Raw genomic sequence first — 20,848 nt, 5'->3', positions numbered from 1 at the left:
CCGATTTTTTTTTTCAAAAACAACCATTTTTAGCCTGCGGTCAAAGGACTTAAAAATACGTGCAAAAAAATCAAACGACTTGTATTTCAAAATAGAAGAAGTAATAATTATTTTAATTAGTTTGAAGATTTTGATTCACGAGAAATTATAAGAGAAAAAAAAGTTACTCCCTCCGTCCCACAATACATGTCTCTTTTGGAAAAAAATTTTGTCCCACAATACATGTCTACTTTTAGTTTCCAATGCAAATATATTGCAAATATTTCAAAATTACCCTTCTTGAAAGTTGTATAACAATTAATGTAGGTTGAATAAGAGTCTATTAGGGGTAGAGGTACGTAATTTTTTTAAAAGAGACATGTATTGTAGGACGAAGGGAGTATTAACTTATTATTGTGGTGTGCACATTCCTAATTGGATTTGAAAAAGACACAATTTCTAAAGAAGTTACTAGATACAGAATTATGTATGTATAGTTTTGGAGTCGTAAAAGATTTTATTGAACTGTCAGTGATTACCGCCCGAGATTGAGAGATATAAGTTGCCATCACGTTCACCGACAAATTTTATATTGTAAGACTGAGATCTCCTTCTTTTTTACTCAAAACCCTTATTAAAACTTTCCCATATTTTTTCCTAGTAATAATCAGCAGATCTCTTCAAGAAATTTCATTCATCTTCTTCAACTCCATGTATACTCCAAAACCCACTTCAAGATTTATCTTCTTTGCTCTGATTCTGACCCTTTTACTCTCCTTTTCAATCACTGTATTATCTTCTGTTGATGAAGATGCTGATGACTTGGAGGGTCTTGATGAGTTACTAGCAATAGATGAAGAAGAACAAGATCATGTGCAATCATCTGATACTGATGTTTTGAGTAGGGCTCAAAGGGTGGTTCTTGAATTGAATGGTGATAATAGCAAGAAAGTGATTGATGGGAATGAGTATGTTTTGGTGTTGGGTTATGCTCCTTGGTGTGCTAAGAGTGCTGAGCTGATGCCTCATTTTGCGGAAGCTGCAATGTCATTGAAGGAGCTGGGGAGTCAGATTTTGATGGCCAAGATTGATGCGGAACGATATCCGAAAGCAGCTTCTGTTCTTGGGATCAAAGGGTTTCCCACTTTGCTTCTGTTTGTTAATGGCACTTCTCAGCCTTTTAGTGGTGGACTTACTTCGTAAGCTGTTAATTTCTATGTTCGAGATGTACACATTGATAATTGCGGTTTTCGTATATTTTCCCCTTCCCTGCAGTTTACATGGTCTTATATCTGTGATTTGATTTTGCTATGCAACTGTTGATTGATGATATATTTAGTTTTCAATCCGTTCTATTTTCTTATTATGTTAGGGAAGAAATTGTGACCTGGGCACGAAAGAAGACCGGGGTGCCTGTTGTTAGAGTTAGTTCAGAAATTGAAGCAAGTGAGTTTGTTAAGAAGCACACTTTGTATGCAGTCGGGTTCTTTGAAAAATTTGAGGTATGACATTGAACTCTTGTGCATTGACGCCACATGATTTCGTCATTTATTGATGGCAAACTTTCATTTAATTTGAATAAAGAATCTCTACTCTCATTTAATACACTTGATGTTGGCCATATCTGCATTACAGTCTTCCTACTCAACACAGTTTCAACTTGGTTTTGAATTCAGTTGTGTTGTTCTATACTTTTATTATGCTTCATTTGGGTGAATATAATGAATACGTGGGGATTGGAAACTATGTAGGTAAATATACATACTTTTCCTATCTTCCTCAATTCGGTTCATACAATTTTGAACTACAGCTCAATCCAACAAATTTATAAATGAATGTTTTATTTCTACTTCCCATTTTATTCAAAAGTCTCACCATAATGAATTCACACACTCTCGTTTTTCTTTTTTGCACTTGTCTCTCTTATATCTTTTCTTTCACCTTTAGGTTTGTTCTGAGTTTTGCATTTTGTTCCTTCCCCGTTATATTCTCACCAATCAAACCAAGCATTAGGTTGTGTTCACTTGTATGGAACGAGATTACGCGAGAATAGAATGAAATATTAATGTAGTCTGATATGTATGAGGTATGAACAAATACATATTCCTCTCTCAATGCCATTTTTCATGTTTAAATGTAATGCATTCCATCCAATTTTGAAATTAAATGGTTATATCTCGATGCCACTATATTCTTCACAATTTTGATTGTTAAAAATTTGTATCTTTTCACACACACACACACACACACACACACACTATATTAGATTTTAGCCCCACATTCTTCTTTTACACCTCTTCCATCATTCTATTCGTTGTGGACACATTAGAGTTTCTTTTGTTCCAACATATTGGAGTAGTTTTTTTATTTAAAGTGACAAATAGAATACTGCATATATGATTGCAAAATTTGTACTTTGTAGTAGAGCGGTTAGCTAATCTCACATAATTATATTTTCAGGGGCCCGATTATGAAGAGTTCGTAAAGGCTGCAATTTCTGACAATGAAATTCAATTTGCTGAAACAAGCAGCATTGAGGTTGCCAGAATTTTATTTCCAGATATTAAGGCATCTAATCATTTTCTTGGTCTTGTCAAAAGCGAGCCGGAGAAATTTACGAGTTTTGGTAGGCGAAACATTAATGCCCCCCTCCCTCCCTCAGATATGATGAATATTTAACTATTTCTATGATAGCTGATGAACAATTGATGTAATTATGTGATTACATTGTTTTTTGATTGTCACACGGGTTAATTTGATTTTTGGGATTCAGAAGATTCCAAGTAGCTGTTGCTTGACATGGTGCGTTCTTTCTGTTTTTGCAGAGAACACTTTTAAAGTGGACAATATTTTGCAGTTTTTAGATGATAACAAGTTCCCGTTAGTCACACTTCTAACTGAAATTAACTCTGCTAGAGTCTATTCTAGTTCAAACAAACTACAGGTTAGTTGTCTTTCTGCTCTGGTTGTACTTGTACCATTTTAAATTTTTGGATTCCTTTCCTCTTCCAATGTTGTAGTTTGCCCGTGAGAATTTTTAAACCTGTGTATATTGTTGTTTGCTAAAGCATTATGGTACATTGCATGAAAATGTTTTTTTTTTTGGAGTTGATATATCTTTCTAGTGTTGTGGTGGTGGGTGGTTGGGTGATTAGGGGTTCGAAGGGGGATCAAAATCTAGACCTCTTCTACACTAGGATAACCTATGCCACTGCTCGGACACTCTGTGATTCACAAACATGTATTAATTTTTAGTATTGCAAAGGAACATTTGGTTGTATAATCAGGTTATGAATCAGAGTGGTAAGTGTTTATTTATCAGATGGCTAATAGCTTCTAAGACATTATTCTCTCATGGCACTAATGTTTTTTTAACATTTCGATCAGTCACAATTTGAAACTCTGAATTTAGGTCCTATACTATATTGAATTAGGTGATATACATATTTCTGGTATGTGGTCTTTCCAACCTATTGTCTGATTCCTCCGTATATTTGTCAATCAGGTCTATGTCTTTTCAGATGTTGATGAGTTGAAGAATCTTATTGAACCACTTCAAAACATTGCAAGAAAGTTTAAAACACAGGTTGGCTAAACTGATATAGAACTTGCTGTTTCGTTTGTGTTGTTTAACTTCTAATATATCTTTGTGCTGTAGATAATGTTCATACATGTGAACATTCAAGTGGAAAACCTTGCAAAACCCTTTTTAACATTATTTGGACTGGAGGACTCGGAAGACACAGTTGTTAGTCAAAAGTCAAAACTCCTTTCTTGTCATATTCAAATAATTTTATTTTAGCTGCCAAGATTAATTGTTTTTCCTTTGCTTGCCTGGTAGGTAACTGCCTTTGATTACAAGAACGGCTCCAAGTATTTGCTGGAAGATCCAACACCAACAAAAACTGAAGTATGAATGACTTTTGGAACTTTCAGTTGGTGTGATTTATTTACAAATATACCAAATTACCAAGTTCATTTTATGATGTGGCCTTTGTAGGATTTCTGCTTGGGTATTTTGGATGGGACTGTGTCACCGTTTTATAAATCACAGCCAATTCCGGATAATGTGAGTATCTAATTTATATAAAGCAGACTAGTAGTGCACTTCTCAACTATTGTGTAGTAATGATAATTTTAAGATATTATCTTATTGTTTGTTCTTTACTTCATAGTGTATATTGTTGAGAAGATCTTGTCTTATTTTGTTGCTTTTTACTTCATAATGTATCAACTTGAACTCATCCACGGAAACATTGCAGAATGAGTCGACCATTCTTACTATCGTTGGGAAGACATTTGACAGCCTGGTTTTGGAAAGTAATAAAAATGTTTTTCTTGAGGTGAATATTTGAGCATCTGTTTCTGTTGCTAAATAGAATAGCGTAATTCTGCTATACATGCACGTGACACATTCTCCACTCACGAAATCCTACATTATTGGCTTGTTTCTTCTTTTTTCCCCCTTCTGCTGGAATGCAGCATAATTCCCAATTATTGTATTTAAGGTACACACTCCATGGTGCTTCAGTTGTGAAACCACAAGCAAGCAAGTAGAGAAGTTAACCAAGCACTTCAAGGGTTTGGAAACTTTAACTTTTGCACGGATAGATGCTTCTGCAAATGAACATCCAAAACTACAGGTCAGAGATTCAGTATCTTAAGGGCATATAGTTTTGAATATGTACGGCCCTACATATACTATACATCTATTTACACTCACTTTTGTCAAAGATGAATACCTGAATGAACCAATAGCATCTACAAATACTCTATGTGGATGCATAGCCACACACACACACACACACACACACACACTTTTGTTATTTTTTGATATACACTCACTTCCATCAAAGATGAATACCCAAATGAACCAATAGCATCTACAAATACTGTTTGTGGATGCATAGCCACACACACACACACACACTTTCTATCGTTATTTTAGACATGTCATTAATTATAATTTATAGCAACAGATTCGCACTGTTTTTCCATGTATGACTTGATTCGTCTTTTGCAAAGTTATGATTGGTAAAAGATGTTGATGGTATGTTGTGTTTTTTCTTTTTTCCTTTTTTTTAAAAAAATTTCTTTATCGGTGTTCAATAAATCTGATCTGTGTTTAATAGTAGTTCAACAGTTGCAATACCTAGAAGGTCAAAGTACAATTGTTGCTGCCCTGATAATGTATAAGCAGAGTATAAAATTTAGAATAGGTCACATGCCTGTTTAACAATTCTGAAATAAAAGGTGTTCCATATTGCATGTATTTCATTTTTGCAGTGTTTTTTGTATAATATGTTTGATTGAGGTAGCTTTGCCGGAGCCTGAAAATTATGCTAATTGTATCCATCCTTCTGGGAATATTTAAAAATTTTAAACATCTTTTGAGGTCAATAAGATTTAGTACTGAGCCAAAGAAGTGTGTTCGATAATTTGGCTGCAGGTTAATGACTATCCAACTCTGCTCTTCTATCCAGCTGAGGACAAGACAAACCCTGTAACTACTCTTTATAGCGTAATCATATATGTTATTGTGTTCTCTTTATCTTTCACGTCTTCCTTTCTGATACCCTGTCTCCTCTGCAGATTACTCTTCCTACCAAGTCCAACTTGAAGGACTTGGCGAAACTCGTCAACAGATATAGCAAATCCCATGCCAAAGATGAGCTCTAATTTACAGGTAGTGAGTCAGGTATGAACTGGAAGAGTGAAGTATTAAAAAAAGATGTACTGATAGACTATGCTGGGAACTAGTTGCGGGTGGGGTATACATTTTGTACAACCAATTCACCGAGTAGATAAAAAGGAGAAGGTTGATGAGTGATTGACCTATAGAATATAGCTGTATACCTCTTGTAATCTAATTTTTAGTTGATAGGTTTTTATTGTTCAACCGAAGATCTGCTCTACTGCATATGAACGCGCAGAGACGTGTGATGGTGTATGCTGATGAGTTGTGTATGTATAACAACTGCATACACCTTTTATCTCAGGTCTAAGGACTTGAATGATAGCCCGAAGTGTAATGGAAAGCAATTCTGAATTGAAATGTTTGTAAACAAATGACAGAGAGGGAGATGTTAAATATATTTTCTCAAGCAGTAACATATATACAAGTAAGCTTCTATTCTTGAGATCAGAAGTTTCAACAGTTGAACCAAAAAAGCTTGCAAGTAAGCCACAGCTTGGTGCCGAGGAGACTTTTGCAGGTCTTGGTCATCCTTTTGGCTTAATCAGAAGCTTCAGTGTGAAGATTTATAGCCACAGATATTTGTCAAACCCCGTGTACTCGTTTCTCTTCATCCTCTTGATCAAGTTTATCATGCCAACCCTACCTGTTTTTGCAAACAACACTTCTTTTGTTTCCCGTAGGATCAATACCAAAATTACCCTGAATTTTCATTTTGTGTGAAGCACTGGCACTTGACATTCGGATATGGGTATTGACATTCATACGCTTATTTTTACCCAAAAAAATGTAAAATTTTCAGAATATTGTCGAGTTCCGACATTCGAGCACGTATTCATGGCAGAGAGATTGCACAAACATATATGCAATTTACTTTGGTCTTTAATATGATTGTCATTGCACACAATAAATGTACATAAGATTTGTACAAAGATTGTGAAGGCCAAACAAAAACAATGCTCTCGTATTCCATCAAATTAATGCCTTTAAATTAAGATTCGATGCAGTCCTGTCCAAATCAAGTACGGAGATCATTTAATTTGATCGCTGGTATTTGCACACAAAAAAATCTCAAATAAGTCGGGAAGACATAATTTAAACGATGGTGTATTTTTGTGAGGACACAAAGTAAAGATGGATTAATCATCAATGTAGGCAAATGTAGTTGCATATAAAGTCATAACAGTTCTCTAGTCCTAAGTTCCTGACAGCTACATACTTGAACTAAAAGAAATTTGAAAGTTGCAATTTAAATACATGTTAAAAAAAACAAAAATAAGAATATACAAAATCACAAAATGAATAAAATACCAGAAATTAAATATTGTGATAGCGTCGAGATAAACATCTCAAAACACCAAACACGTATCAATCCCACGTCACATCTGACAATGGGGTAATTTACGTTACAAAAATAAATATTGACCGGCAAAACAAATATTTACAAAATCATCATTTATATATTTAACAAATAAAAAAAGAGTAACAGTAGTATTATTCCTTGAGAGAGGAGCGACAACAATGTCTTCCAAGCTGTAATTCAAAGCACTGAAAAACCTCGCTACTCAAAATCAGTACATGATAATCATAAAAGTTAGTGAGAGAAATATTCACTACAATCACTGCTATTATTATTTATATTTGCTCATCAATTTATGATTTCTGATTCAATCTGTTTGATTGCAGGTCGGCTGTGATTGATCAATTCCAGTGATTCAAGCTGTAGATACAAAAACATATATGTATATGTGAAATTTGTATTGGAGATTGATTGGAGAGGCCGGAACGGAAATGAGTACGGACAAGGCACCGGTGACGGCGACGGAGCTGGTGGAGGAAGCTAAGAAGCGGATTGTTCTACTCTCCGTGTGTGTTGTCGGCCTCTCTTATCTCATGTCTTGTAAGTTTAGTTATCCGTATATTGCTTCATTTTTCGACTTGATTGTGCTTAATTGCTTCCAGTTCGTGTTGTTATACTTCAATTTGTTGTTATGATGTAGATGCTTAAATGTTAATCACAGTTTTCTCTCCGTGTGTGTCCATTTGGTGGAGGATGTCGGATTAGGTAGAACTGATTTTATTGATTGTGTGTGTTATTGGCATTGATAGTTGATACTTCCTGGTTGCTACTGATTTAGAATGAGATAACTGTAAGATGCTGTGATCTGATTTTTGATTATTATTTTTTTTGTGGTAATACAGTTTGTTTAGAGTTAGGGTTGATAATAGGGCTTGCATGAATCATAGATTGCATATAGCATTAGGCCGCGTGATGACGTTTAATTAATGTGATTTTTGTAACGGCTGGGTCCGAGATAGCGGATGGTTTGAGTTTCCGACCGAATAAGGAAACTTTACTAATATTGGCTACTTTGGATCAAGAAGCTTTGGCACCGTCTTGGCATCTAAAAGCACGGAATGGTTTGTCTCAAGTTTGGAAGTAATATATGAGTTTGGAAAACAATTTTGATTGGATGGTTTCCGTTTGTATTGGTACATGGTCATGTATGGAAGTGTTTCTTTGTCGTTATATACATAATGACGTGTCTGAAGTTGTTGCACGTATAGAGTATCTGTTTCAAGAAATAAGCTTCTCGATAGCGGCCATGTTTTTGGGATAGGGTCAAAACAAAGGATAACACATATCTCTGCTTGGAAATTGGTGAAGTCGCACACAATTATGAGACTTCCTTAAAATTTATGAGTTCATACTATCTATCATCCCTGCAGTTAAATATACAAGAATATTCCCATCCAAAATTCATAAATTCATAATATTTATCATCCGTAATATTAATAACAATTATAATATTTCTGTTACTGTAGTCTGTAGACATCCTAAAACTTAGAGAATAAATAAAATTCTAGATAAAATGAAAAAAAAAACTTCTATTATTCTAGTATCACAATATAGAATAACCCTAATAGAATACCTAGTAAGTGACAAATAATTATTCTTAAATGATAATATATATTTTCCTTGTTCACATCATTCTTGTCTGAAAAACAAAAAGTTGAAGAACTCGAACTCCGCCGAGCTTCATAATAACTTTGGCCTCATCATACTTGACTTCATAAAACTATTTAGGAATAATAAAGCGGATAAAAATTCATTGTGGGCTATTTAAAAAGTCTCATTAACATCAACATGCATCTGTTTAGTAGATCAACCGGAAGAGATCTAAGCTCTCTATCTCTGTACCAACATGTACATGTTAATCATCTCCAAGGTGTTCTCACTTTTAATAATATTTAGAGTTTCCACCTTTTATTCCTCTTTATGGGCATTGTCAACTTGATTCATGGTTCTTCAAATAGCTTTGCTGGGTTCATCTTAGATCTTCCTACACTTTATAAAATGGTTTATGTTTTATGTTCAATTATATGTGTCTATCAATGACCACCTAATGATCAGAACCTTGAGATGATCTCTAAGGATACCTCAAGGTTCTGATTATTAGGTGGTCATTGATAGACACGTATAATTATGCCTTTACAATGTACAGTAATTATAAATCCTCCTTTGCAAATGTCGATTCAATTATCATGCCACTTATGAAATAGATGAACACATGGGGGTCCCACTATCGGCCCTTGATGTGTTCAGCTTCTATATGTATGTAAGCGATATAGCACAAGTGAAAGTAGATCTTGCACATCAGAGTTTTTGCAATTTAGCTTATTCCTCGCTACTTAATTGGTAGCATGTACCTTCTTTGTGCTTTTCGTGCAGCAGCAGATTGTGATTATATTGAGAAGTCTGCCGTATAATCTATTTAAGTATATTATATATAAAACAGTATGTATTATACTCATCTTGACGCTTGCTGGATTTTGATTATGCCAGTAACAAGCTCCTCAGTTTTGGTCAATGTGCCTGCCGCTCTCGTCTTAATTATTGTTCTTCGCTACTTTGCCCTGGATTTTGACATGCGGAGGAAAGCAGCATTATACAACAGCAAACCAGCCTCGGCAAATAATCATTTTCAAAAAAAGTACGAGGCACCAAAATTTGTCTCTAGAAATTCTGAGTGGAGAAGGAAAGTTAATTCGCCAGCTGTTGAGGATGCACTAGATCATTTTTCCAGACATTTAGTTTCAGAGTGGGTGACAGATCTCTGGTATTCTCGCATAACTCCGGATAAACAAGCTCCAGAAGAGCTTGTGCGAATTATAAATAGTGTGCTGGCTGAAATTGCAAGCCGCATGAGAAACATAGACCTTATAGATCTTTTAACAAGGTTCTTTATTCAAGGATTTCACGACCACTCTCAAACAATTTATATTTTATTTGGTAGACCTCTTGTAAAATTATTAACTTTGGATGTTGCAGAGATGTCATTAGACTTTTTTGCGCCCACCTGGAACTTTTCCGAGCATGTAACGTGAAGATTCAGAAGCGACAGTTGGGGTCTTTGACTATAGGACAGAGGGACAGAGAGTTAAAGTATGTTCTAGCTGCACAGAACAAATTGCACCCTGCCCTTTTTTCAACAGAAGCAGAGCACAAGGTTGTGGAACATACATTTTTTAATTTCAAGTCCATAAATGGACAACAGGTCCTTTGGATTTTGATCTCATCATGTTGTATTACTTTCAGGTTCTGCAACATCTGATGGAGGGTCTTGTTTCACTATCATTTAGACCTGATGATCTGCACTGTTCTTTATTCCGTTACATTGTCAGGGAACTTCTTTCCTGTGCAGTAATGCGACCGGTCTTAAACTTGGCTAACCCAAGGTAATCTTTTGATATAGCTACGTTGGTAATCTGTTCAGTTGTTGCTTATGTTTACCTTCTGCTTTTTAGGTTTATCAATGAAAGGATTGAAGGTGTGGCTATGTCATCAAAAAAGTCTGATAAAGTGGTGGTGGATGCACAGCAGGTCAAGTCAAGTGAATCCTCAAAGATGTCAACCGTTCATATATCTCAGTCTCTAGACCCTTCTGTAAAGGGTGTTGAACTTGTGCAAGTTAAGAAGGATCAACCTAATTCTTCAACAGATAGTATTAAGGCAGAGGATTTGAATGGGGGACTTTCCAAAGATCCATTACTTTCCATTGGCACTCAGTCAACTCGTTCATGGAATTCTTTGCCATTCAACTCCCAGACTAGTGATGGAAGATGTATTCAGAGACACCATTCTGGAGGAGAATGGGGTGACAAGTTAGATGTGATTTCTCGTAGAAAAACTGAAGCCCTGGCTCCAGAACATTTTGAAAATGTGTGGGCTAAAGGCAGAAACTATAAAAAGAAGGAAGGTGCAGATAGTTCACCATTGCCAGTTGAACAGAGTACCTCTGTAGGTTTAGCCACACCTGTGGATGATCCAAAATCCCTGTCCAAGTACCACGGGAAGTCTGGTGCAGAAAAGGGTATTGCTGCTAGGGGCTCTGACACCTCTTCTTTAGGTGTTGCAAGTTCTGGAGTAAAGAAGTTATATCCTAGTGACAACTGGAGTAAATCTGGTCACCCTAGAAATGGGTCACCTGAAGAAGATAACGAGGACAGTGTGAATTCAGACGATGCAGAATCAGGGAGCACGAGTTCATTTCCTACAGATGATGAAAGTAGCAATATAACGGGTCTTGATACTCCCAGTATTAAAGTTTGGGATGGTAGAAATAACAGAAACCAGTCTGTTACTCGCATTCATCATCCTCTTGAAATTTCCAAGGGCCATAAGGCAAGAAAGACAAGCAAGGGACGTGTTCAGTCTCAAAGATTGGTAAGATCACAGTCTGGGAGGAAAAAGCCCAGGTCAAGCAGTCAAGTATCTGATGTCTGGCAAGAGATTGAAAGAACTAGTGTATCAATGGAGGGTCAGGATATACTGAAACCGTTTACAGGACAAGTGAACTCTGACAGTTCAGGTGGTGACTCCGAGACAGAGTCGCTGGGTAGAACTAACAGTGGAGCAACAACGTCTTCATCACTCTCCTATATCTCTATTCCTGAAAGCCACAGTTTGGCTTCAAACACCCCAGTCAGCTCATTGTTAGCAGACTCTTTTTTGACATTAAGATGCGAGGTACAATCCAATTTCCAACTTTCGAGCTTGTTTGATGTAATAATGCTATAGCAGAATCCCTAAAGGATAAGGGGTCATTTCCTGTTGCAGGTAGTGTGTGCTAATATCGTGAAGAGCGGTTCTAGCACATTTGCTGTATATTCCATATCCGTCACAGATGTAGAAAATAAAAGTTGGTCTATCAAAAGAAGGTGCTAAAATTGTCTAAAATTTTGGAATATCTATTTTTATTATATGTTGTAGATTTTTACTTTAACTTATTTTGGGTGGATAAGTTTTGTATTTCTATGTGCTGCCTTCGGAAGCTTTCTCTTAATGTAAAAGGCTGTGACAGTGTAACTGAGATATATTGATGCCTATAGGTTTCGTCATTTTGAGGAACTCCATCGGCGTCTTAAGGAGTATCCAGAGTACACATTCCATTTGCCGCCAAAGCATTTTCTTTCGACAGGTCTTGATGTTCCTGTCATACGAGAACGTTGTAAATTGCTTGATGCATATTTGAAGGTGACATTCCTGATGCTTCTTGGAATGTGTTCTCCTCATTTAAGATAATCGTGACTCTTCATGTCCTCATTGTCATAAACTTAATAAAGCATGTTTTGTCATCCAGAGTAATTGTACAGTAGTTATTAAGTACAATATAGTGAACAGAAGATACATTAAGAGAAAAGAAAGAAATTGGTTGTCATCCAGAGTCATTGGATACAGTAGTTATTAAGTACAATTTGTGAACAGAGTATACGTTACTAGAAAAGAAAAAAAGATGGTGATGAACTAAAATAACTCTGGCCAAAGACATTATGCATGTAGGTACGATCTTTGAGTTCTCAGCACAGCTGATATGGATGCAAAAAATTTCTAGGGACAGACTATTATTTAATGATAATGCACTTTTTGTCATCATGCTTCACTATATTGTTTTTTCTTTCTCCTTTGTTTATCATTCAGTCTCTTCAAGTTGTAATATGTCCACATCTTAAGAGAGTCTAGCTTAAATCAATTTTCATCTTGTTATGATGATTATATTTTCCTTTTCACTTGTTTTGGATATATGTATTAAATTTATACTCGTGTTGTCATGTTACAGAAACTCTTGCAACTTCCAACAATATCAGGGTCAATTGAAGTTTGGGACTTTCTTAGTGTTGATTCTCAGGTTTGATACATTGTTATGTGCATCTTCTGCTTTTTTGAAGGTATAAATTCTGATTATAATAAATTTTGCTATCACAGACGTATAGCTTCTCAGATTCTATATCTATCATTGAAACTTTGTCAGGTATTATATTATACGGCAGAAATAAGTAATCTAGCCTGTTATTTTCTTTCTCTGTTAATTATGGTTTTTGTTACTGATTATAACTCTGGTTTATCTAGATGATACATCATATGATAAGAAGAAAGAGATTGGTACTTCTGCGAAGGCCACTAGGCATACAATGGATCAGAAGAGAGGACTTCCTAATTCTGGAATGAAGGAGGCGGTGCCTCAAATGAGGATAAATCACGTGACTGATTTGTCAAGGATGAACACAATAAATGTACCTCCCATTCCTCCAGAAAGGCAAGCAAAAGCTGTTGGAAAACCATTGGAGGATTCCGGTAAGAGAATCGATAGATTGGTGCAAGATAAAATACATTTAGACAGCAAGTTGGGGACTACTGTCAAGGAAGCTGAAATTTACCAATCACATCCAGCAACTGAGCCGCATGTTGATGGTGGTGCTGATCCAGCACTCCCTAGTGATGTAAGATTTTTTTAACCTGCTTATATTTTTCTCGTTGCTGGTTTATCTTCCTTGTGTTTTATTTTGTACGATATTTTTATAGAAAATTTTGTTTTATATGAGAGAATATACAGCTGATGCAATGTTCAGTATAAATTATTGGCTCTTAATCAGAGTGCAGTTTTATTGATTCTTAGTTTGTTAACGCAGTGGATTCCTCCAAATTTGAGTGTTCCTATTTTAGATTTGGTTGATGTTCTTTTCCAGCTTCACGATGGTGGATGGATAAGGTACACATATTGACAGTCTAGTTCTCTTAATTCTCCTGGTTTTTCTTCTACCTAATTCTAGCATTAACTACATTCCAGGCGCAAGGCTTTTTGGGTGGCCAAACAAGTATTGCAACTGGGAATGGGTGATGCCTTTGATGATTGGCTAATTGAGAAAATTCAGATCCTCCGAAGGGGATCAGTGGTTGCTTCAGGTATTAGGCGGGTTGAGCAGGTAACTAAGATACATTTCTGATTTACGGGTTTTCATTAGTACTTCCATATCTGCAGAAGTTGTAACTGTACATTTACTATTTTCAGTTAGCAGTGCCGTTATAGGAATTTGGGGTAATGATGTGCAAGGTCATATGCTTTTAAAAAGAAACCATGATTAAAATTGTCATAACTAGGTGTATGCTGATAAGACATACTCTGATACACGATATAAGTGTGATATGGGGTCACGAATGACTAACCTGTAAGCTGGATTTGTATTGTATATATCCTCATTACTAGAAGCTTCCATTTTAATTTTTCATAGCTTTTTTTTAATTATTATCAAATCCTTTTCTGGTTCTTAATTTTTTGGGGGGTTAAGTATCAAGTTGGTCACTGAAATGAAGGCCATATATCACTTCTTTCATTGAACTTTTAGAGGTATCATTTTGATCACTGAAGTCGTATAAAATATCAAATAGATACCTCGAATTATGTGTCGAGAAAGTAAATATTTTTTTTGGTTAAGTTCTACCCATTTTTCTTCAACGCTACTATAATCAAATGATAATTGGTGAATTCTGGTATCTTAGATAATATATCTGGATTTAAAAAAAAATGTATTGTTTATTTTAAATTTTACAATTATTTAATCTTATTTAAATAAAAATATATATAGCAAACATTTTTTTAAAAATCTAGATATATTATCTAAAATAGTAGAATTCACCACTGTTCATTTGGTTATAGCAGCGTTAAAAAAATGTGTATAACTTAACAAAACAAATATTTACTTTCTCGACACCTATTTAGAGGTATTTATTTGATATTTTATACGACCTTAATGATCAAAATGATACCTCTAAAAGATCAATGAAAGAAGTGATATATGGCCTTCACTTTGGTGACCAGTATGATACTTAACCCCAGCAAAGGATTCTTGTATGTTGTTCTGCAGTTCAACACCGGTGGAGGACTTTCATATAAGCTATTCATTAGTGGATTTTGTTCTTACTTCAATTTATATTGAAAAAAGTTTGTACAGATAATTACATATGTCAAATTCATAACATAGAGTCAAAAGGTTAACATAGAAAGAGTCATCCATAGACCTTGCTTTCTATAACAAGTCGTATTAAGGCCTTGTATATCATCTCTTGGACATCTGCACAATGAAGTGCCTGGTTTTAACTATTATATCCAACTTAAATCCCATACATGCACATGTATTGGAGAGAGTCCGGTAAATTGAGATCGTAAAAAGATTGGATGCGACTTTAGAAAGCTCTGAATGTTATTTTATTTCTCGTTGGTAGTATAAATATTACATTTGTATTCATTAACAAAGATCATATGAACTTTAGGAACTTGCAAATACATAATGTTTATATGATTTTTGAAACCCATCGTGAAGTCAGTATGATTCCTTAAAATCTTGAAATTCTCATATTTAGTTGCAGATACATAATATATGATCGTAAAACTTACAATGTATCATGAAGTCAATTCGATTCCTAGAAATCTTGAAATTTTTAGTTTAATTGACCTTTTCTTTAATGAGTTAAAGGTTTTAAAATAAAGTCTTGTGCCAATTGTGTGTTGATTTTTAGTAGTAGTAAACTGAAAAACATAATGCTTGGTAGTTTATTTGACAAATACATTGATACTGATATTCATTTGATCGAATGCTTTATAGAATACATGACCTGACTAATTCTGGTCTACAGATTCTCTGGCCTGATGGAATATTTTTAACAAAGCATCCAAAGCGGCAAAGACCAACTCCCTCTGCAAGCTCATATAGTTCCCCTAGTGGCCATCCTCCCTCACCTCTCTCATCACCTAAAGAAGATGATATCAGGAGACTGGATGAGCTGCAGGAAAATGAAGCTCGGCGGCGTGAGCAATTTGTTTATGAGCTAATGATTGGTAATTATATTTTTACTTCAAATATAGTTGTTAATGTTTAAGATGATATCTGGGGCAAACAGCTCCCATCATTGCAATTAACTAATGTGCTTGAATTGATGCAGATAAAGCACCAACTGCCCTTGTAGGTCTTGTTGGTCGCAAAGAGTATGATCATTGTGCAAAGGACCTCTACTACTTCCTTCAGGTGATCTACTAAAGCAAATTAATATTTAACCCAAAAATAGTTTATCAATGCAGTGCTTTTAACATACTGTCCTTGGCTCCTTGATTGGCAGTCATCTGTTTGTTTGAAGCAACTAGCTTTTGGCCTCCTAGAGCTGCTACTTTTGTCTGCTTTCCCTGAACTAGAAAATCACTTCAGGCAATTGATTGAAGAGAAAGATAAGTTTGGAGAACTCCAACAGTCCTAGTTGTGTTCTTATCCTGTTGGCAAGTTATACAAGATTAAGATAATCAACTTGCATCTGGCTCGATGTTGCAGCAAACAGGAAAATGTGAGTAGCTTTTCAAATCCCTAGAGCAGAAGCTCTTTAGGCCTATATAATAGGTCTGTTGTGAAATACTATTTTGGAGCATATAGACCAACTGGAGGCAGAAAGAAGAAAATATTGCTGGCAATGTGTGAAAATGAGGCGGCCTCAGTTTGGGGCCCGGTGGTCTGATATTAGTAATACTTCTGGATTTCTTGAGAGTCAGCTGTAAATTTAGAATAGATTTAGATGCATATTACATCTCAGTTTTGCTCTGCCCTCCGGTGGACTAAGAGCTAGCAAGACACCTTTCTTCTTCTATGCAGACAACTTTGGTTAAAATAGAAAGATATACATACCTTTTGGAAAGTCGATCAATTGCATGATGGTGTTTAAAATATAAGCAATTCATAAAATTTTAAAATTCCTAAATTTTAAAAATATAAGAATTTTTCATATGTATATACTGCTTATAATAACCTGCTGGACTGATCAATCTGGCAGGCCACCTAAGTGTTATTTGGCCAAGTTCTGTGTGGAAAGGAAAAGAAGACTGCTACACATAGAGGGAGAAAAGAACGAATCAGTTTTTATAGAGGTAAAACTAAAACCTGTAACAAGTTTGAAGGTGTTGAAGAATTATTTGTTCTTCTTGAGCTATTGTTCATAACTACAGAACATATGCATAGGTGCGCTGCAGTACAATAAGATCCGTCTTAGAGCAGTATATGTGAATATAGTTAGAGCTCTTTGTTCTTTTGTTTTACAAGTAACAACATGGTTTTAAAAGATTTGGCGGTTGAGAATTTACCAACATAGATCTAAAGATAAAACTGCCATGCCTTATCAATAGTATCATTTTTATAACTTTCTCGATACTCAAAAGATATACTTCTTTGAAGAAAAATATTAGCATTTTTGCGTTAGGAAGTGAAGAGAGAAGAAATGTAACAATCTAGAAATAGGTTCCTTCCATGCTGATTAGTTGGCTTAGTGAAATGCCAGTAGTCCGTCTTTGTCAGCTGTTGATAAGTGCTGTCTTTATAGCTTATTGATCTGCACTTTCGACATTTTAGAAACTCAAACTTTCAAATTGCTGAGAGTGCACAGATCAATAAGATATAAAGCGCGAGTTTAAAAAAGAAAAAGAGGAAGATGTTGCTTAAGAAAAGCTTTCATAAAGTCAAGAATGTGATCCAGAGAAAGCTGAGAAGCCTGAAGTCATTGGTCTCGAAAAGAAACAATCAAAATCAATTGTCCAGAGCTCCTTGTTTCAATACCATCCCAATTAGTAACAACAGCACAAAAATGCAGCGGGTGGATCATTTTGACAGGGATATATCAGAAGAATCAAGAAATGGTGATGACGAAGTTGTGGACACTAAAAAGAGCAAAAGTGTGACGAGGAGTTTAACAAAGGACTGGAATAGAAGCTTCATAAGTAACGGAGAGAGAAGTGTTAGTAAAATTAGAAAAGAAGAGAGATTGAAGGAAGAAAAGAAGATTGCAAAAGAAAGGCAATGTGCACTAGCAGAAAAGCTGAAAGAAGTAGAGATGGTGAATGGTTATAATAAGGAACATGTTAAGGACATAGAAGAAGCTCTCCATTACTATTCTCTCATCACCTGCCCAGTTTATCAGGATATTGTCGACAGGTTTTTCATGGAAATATACTCTGAATTTCTACATCCACAGCCCTCTGCAAGCATCAACAATTCAAGGAGAAGAGGCCAGTCTATAAGGCTCTAGATGTGGCCTGTGATTCTGGATAAATCTCGCCATTCTCCAACCTAGCACCTCAGTTTGTTTTTTTTTTTTTTGACAGAAACCTAGCACCTCAGTTAAAAGATCTTCATCTGTGAATTTGGTTTGTTCCCCATCTCACTCATTTTGCTGTAATTTATATGACCGTTTACATGTATTTTGTAAATACCCAATCTTTTTACCGTTATCTTTCACTCATGAGTCATAATATTTTTATGTACTATTTTTTATATTAATTATTATGAACAAAGTTCCATGTAGTCGACATATTTACTGTAGTACCGTAGACCACGTATGTTCTGCAACTATAGAATGACATAAAAACATTGCAAAATGTGTTATTTTGCAAATCATATTCTATAAACATCATTATTTTGTTAAAAATTTTGACGATCCTAAACATTCTACAAGTTAAATAGTGAAAAACACATTATTCTGCAAAACATGTTAAGTTTGCAAAACATATTTACATATTACAGAACATATGTGTTCTACTTGTCGAACATAAATGATTTTCAATATTTTTCATGAAATAGTGATATTTATAGAATGTATTTCACAAAATAACAAGTTTCATACATTTTGCAATATTTTTATGTCATTTTATAGTTGCAGAACATACGTGGTCTACGGTACTACAGTAAATATGTGGACTACATAGAACTTAACTCTAATTATTATATATTCTCACAAAATTCAAGAAAATTTTTTTGAGTGATAAAACAAAAAAGTGCATGAAAATTCAAGAGATACTTTTAAAGATATAAGAAACGTGTTTCGTCTGCGAGAAAAGAGAAATATTCAATATCAAAATTATAATTCCAATTATCAGGGATACAAGTAATATTATGTTTTAGTCATAAAACAATTAATATACATAGAGGCCCGAATATGCTACATTTATCCGGAAGCCTCATGGAGCCTTCTGGAACTGACAAATTAACACCGCCCCACACCTCCTTTTATATTGTCACCTCACTACCAAACACCCATCTTAAATCTCAAACTAAAAAAAACATCATAAGCTGTAACTCAGTCCTTTAGATAACTCTCAACTTCTTTGCAGAATTCCATCAAACACTTGGTGTGCAATGGCCGATGACAATGCCGTTACCATCTACAGCAACAGCGCCATCACCGACACCAACAAGAAGAAGAATTCATTCACTATCAAAGTTGGGCTGGCCCAGATGCTTCGTGGTGGCGCGATTGTCGAGGTCTCTGACCCTGATCAAGCCAAGATCGCTGAATCTGCTGGAGCTTGTTGTATTATTGTTAATGAGATTGTCGAATCGGGTATTTCTCGGATGCCTGATCCGTCTTTAGTGAAGGAGATTAAAAGGGTTGTTTCGATTCCTGTGATGGCGAAGGCCCGTGTTGGGCATTTTGTGGAAGCGCAGATTCTTGAAGCTGTTGAGGTTGATTATATTGATGAAAGTGAAGTTCTTGCTGTTGCTGATGAGAATCATTTCGTGAATAAGCATAATTTCCGTGTTCCGTTTGTTTGTGGGTGTAGAGATTTGGGAGAGGCGTTGAGGAGAGTGCGAGAAGGGGCTGCTATGATTAGGACTCAAGGGGATATCAGTAAGTTGGGGGACATTGTTACAACAGTTGGTAATGTGAGGAAAGTGATGGGGGACATTAGGGTTTTGTCTAATATGGATGATGATGAGGTTTTTGCGTTTTCAAAGAAAATTGGTGCTCCTTATGATATCGTGGCCCAAACTAAGCAAATGGGCAGGCTTCCTGTTGTGCATTTTGCTGCTGGGGGGATTTCTACTCCTGCGGATGCTGCGTTAATGATGCAGTTGGGATGTGATGGTGTTTTTGTTGGACCGGAGGTTTTTAGTTGTGCTGATCCGTATAAGAAAGTGAGGGCAATTGTGCAAGCTGTTAGGAACTACAGTGATCCGCGGGTGCTGGCAGAGGTCAGTTCGGGGTTCAATGAAGCAATGTCTAGGTTTAATCTTGATGAGAATAGTGTGGAACAATTTGGCACTAGGTTTAATCTTGATGAGAATAGTGCGGAACAATTTGGCACTAGGGGTACTTATTAGTTGGAAGTTCTTGTTTTGTTCCTTTTGTTTCAAGTGTGTGTATGAGAGTTTGTGTTCAGTCAACTTAAGTGTGTAGTCTGTCTTGTTTTTGTATGCCAAATGCAGTTATATGAATATAAATGATAAATAAATGTTTATGAGCTATAGAGTTGCTTTGTTCATGGATTTGTCTGTGCTTTTACTGATAGAAAGAAAATTCAAAATCATTTTGGTGCAGCAAGTGTCTAAGTGTCATTTTGCTCTGTCATTTACCTGTTCTTCCATTTGAGATTTGAGATTTGGCATCATGAAGTTCTTTATATTGCCATATTAAGTTTTAACTATAGCTCAATGTTAGTTTAGTATTGGTAATCTCACGTTTGCTTACCTTCTCCAAGTGTTGGTTCCTATATTGCATTCTGCAGAGCTGCTTTTAAGATCTTGAACAGTTATTCTGGTGGCAACAGGCCTGCTTCTGACATCTGAAAATGTGGTGGTTTGATTGGCAGGAGCCAGTGCTTCTGGATTGACAGTTACATAACAGAAGCACTAGAAGTCTAGAACTAGAGGTGTACTCTGTTAACTGGGTTGAGAGCATTTTAGAAACCTACAATTAAATTGCTTTAAAATTTTGTGACCCGGCCCTATCTATTGCAAGTCGGTTTCGGTTGGTTTGGAAGGGTTATTCAGACATAAGTAACATTAAGAAAAGGTTATATGAAATGG

At 35.6% G+C, this 20,848-nt stretch overlaps 3 protein-coding genes across 4 annotated transcripts; all 3 read left to right on the top strand.

Moving 5' to 3' along the window:
- Window positions 1–452: 452 nt before the first annotated feature.
- LOC108210117 (protein disulfide isomerase-like 1-6) lies at window positions 453–6,119 on the top strand. 2 transcript variants are annotated; one of them, XM_017381385.2, is made up of 12 exons: window positions 453–1,178; window positions 1,352–1,481; window positions 2,440–2,605; window positions 2,805–2,923; window positions 3,485–3,565; window positions 3,638–3,727; window positions 3,821–3,889; window positions 3,980–4,048; window positions 4,242–4,322; window positions 4,488–4,622; window positions 5,429–5,482; window positions 5,572–6,119. In XM_017381385.2, the coding sequence occupies exons 1-12, from the start codon at window positions 691–693 to the stop codon at window positions 5,656–5,658; spliced, it is 1,569 nt and encodes a 522-aa protein (XP_017236874.1). In that variant the 5' UTR covers window positions 453–690; the 3' UTR covers window positions 5,659–6,119. The 2 variants fall into 2 exon arrangements, 1 of the variants encoding a protein (XP_017236874.1); XR_010289145.1 differs by lacking the exon at window positions 5,572–6,119 and having other exon boundaries at window positions 547–1,178; window positions 4,462–4,622.
- Window positions 6,120–7,131: 1,012 nt separating this feature from the next.
- On the top strand, window positions 7,132–16,694 carry LOC108209408 (uncharacterized). Its single transcript, XM_017380287.2, has 16 exons — window positions 7,132–7,267; window positions 7,361–7,574; window positions 9,522–9,915; window positions 10,008–10,185; window positions 10,275–10,414; window positions 10,484–11,705; window positions 11,796–11,896; window positions 12,068–12,212; window positions 12,796–12,864; window positions 12,942–12,987; window positions 13,086–13,456; window positions 13,646–13,725; window positions 13,804–13,939; window positions 15,648–15,849; window positions 15,954–16,036; window positions 16,128–16,694. Exons 2-16 carry the CDS (start codon window positions 7,466–7,468, stop codon window positions 16,260–16,262), a joined length of 3,411 nt encoding a protein of 1,136 aa, XP_017235776.1. The 5' UTR covers window positions 7,132–7,267; window positions 7,361–7,465; the 3' UTR covers window positions 16,263–16,694.
- Window positions 16,695–19,012: 2,318 nt separating this feature from the next.
- On the top strand, window positions 19,013–20,287 carry LOC108206088 (pyridoxal 5'-phosphate synthase-like subunit PDX1.2). The gene has a single exon (XM_017376272.2). It carries the CDS (start codon window positions 19,178–19,180, stop codon window positions 20,141–20,143), a length of 966 nt encoding a protein of 321 aa, XP_017231761.1. The 5' UTR covers window positions 19,013–19,177; the 3' UTR covers window positions 20,144–20,287.
- The last annotated feature ends 561 nt before the right edge of the window (window positions 20,288–20,848 follow it).

This window comes from Daucus carota, chromosome 2, assembly GCF_001625215.2.
Source record: "Daucus carota subsp. sativus chromosome 2, DH1 v3.0, whole genome shotgun sequence".
Classification (NCBI taxonomy): Eukaryota; Viridiplantae; Streptophyta; class Magnoliopsida; order Apiales; family Apiaceae; genus Daucus; species Daucus carota.
The sequence above is the reverse complement of the archived record's forward strand: the minus strand, read 5'-3'. Positions and strand labels throughout refer to the sequence as shown.

Excerpts from the sequence above, each read along its gene's own strand:
- LOC108209408 (XM_017380287.2), top strand. The coding sequence starts at position 7,466 with ATGAGTACGGACAAGGCACCGGTGACGGCGACGGAGCTGGTGGAGGAA. Across the intron at positions 12,988-13,085 it reads TATCATTGAAACTTTGTCAG|ATGATACATCATATGATAAG; the intron begins GTATTATATTAT and ends TGGTTTATCTAG. Across the intron at positions 13,940-15,647 it reads GTATTAGGCGGGTTGAGCAG|ATTCTCTGGCCTGATGGAAT; the intron begins GTAACTAAGATA and ends TCTGGTCTACAG.
- LOC108210117 (XM_017381385.2), top strand. The coding sequence starts at position 691 with ATGTATACTCCAAAACCCACTTCAAGATTTATCTTCTTTGCTCTGATT. Across the intron at positions 1,482-2,439 it reads GGTTCTTTGAAAAATTTGAG|GGGCCCGATTATGAAGAGTT; the intron begins GTATGACATTGA and ends TTATATTTTCAG. Across the intron at positions 3,728-3,820 it reads AGGACTCGGAAGACACAGTT|GTAACTGCCTTTGATTACAA; the intron begins GTTAGTCAAAAG and ends CTTGCCTGGTAG.
- LOC108206088 (XM_017376272.2), top strand. The coding sequence starts at position 19,178 with ATGGCCGATGACAATGCCGTTACCATCTACAGCAACAGCGCCATCACC.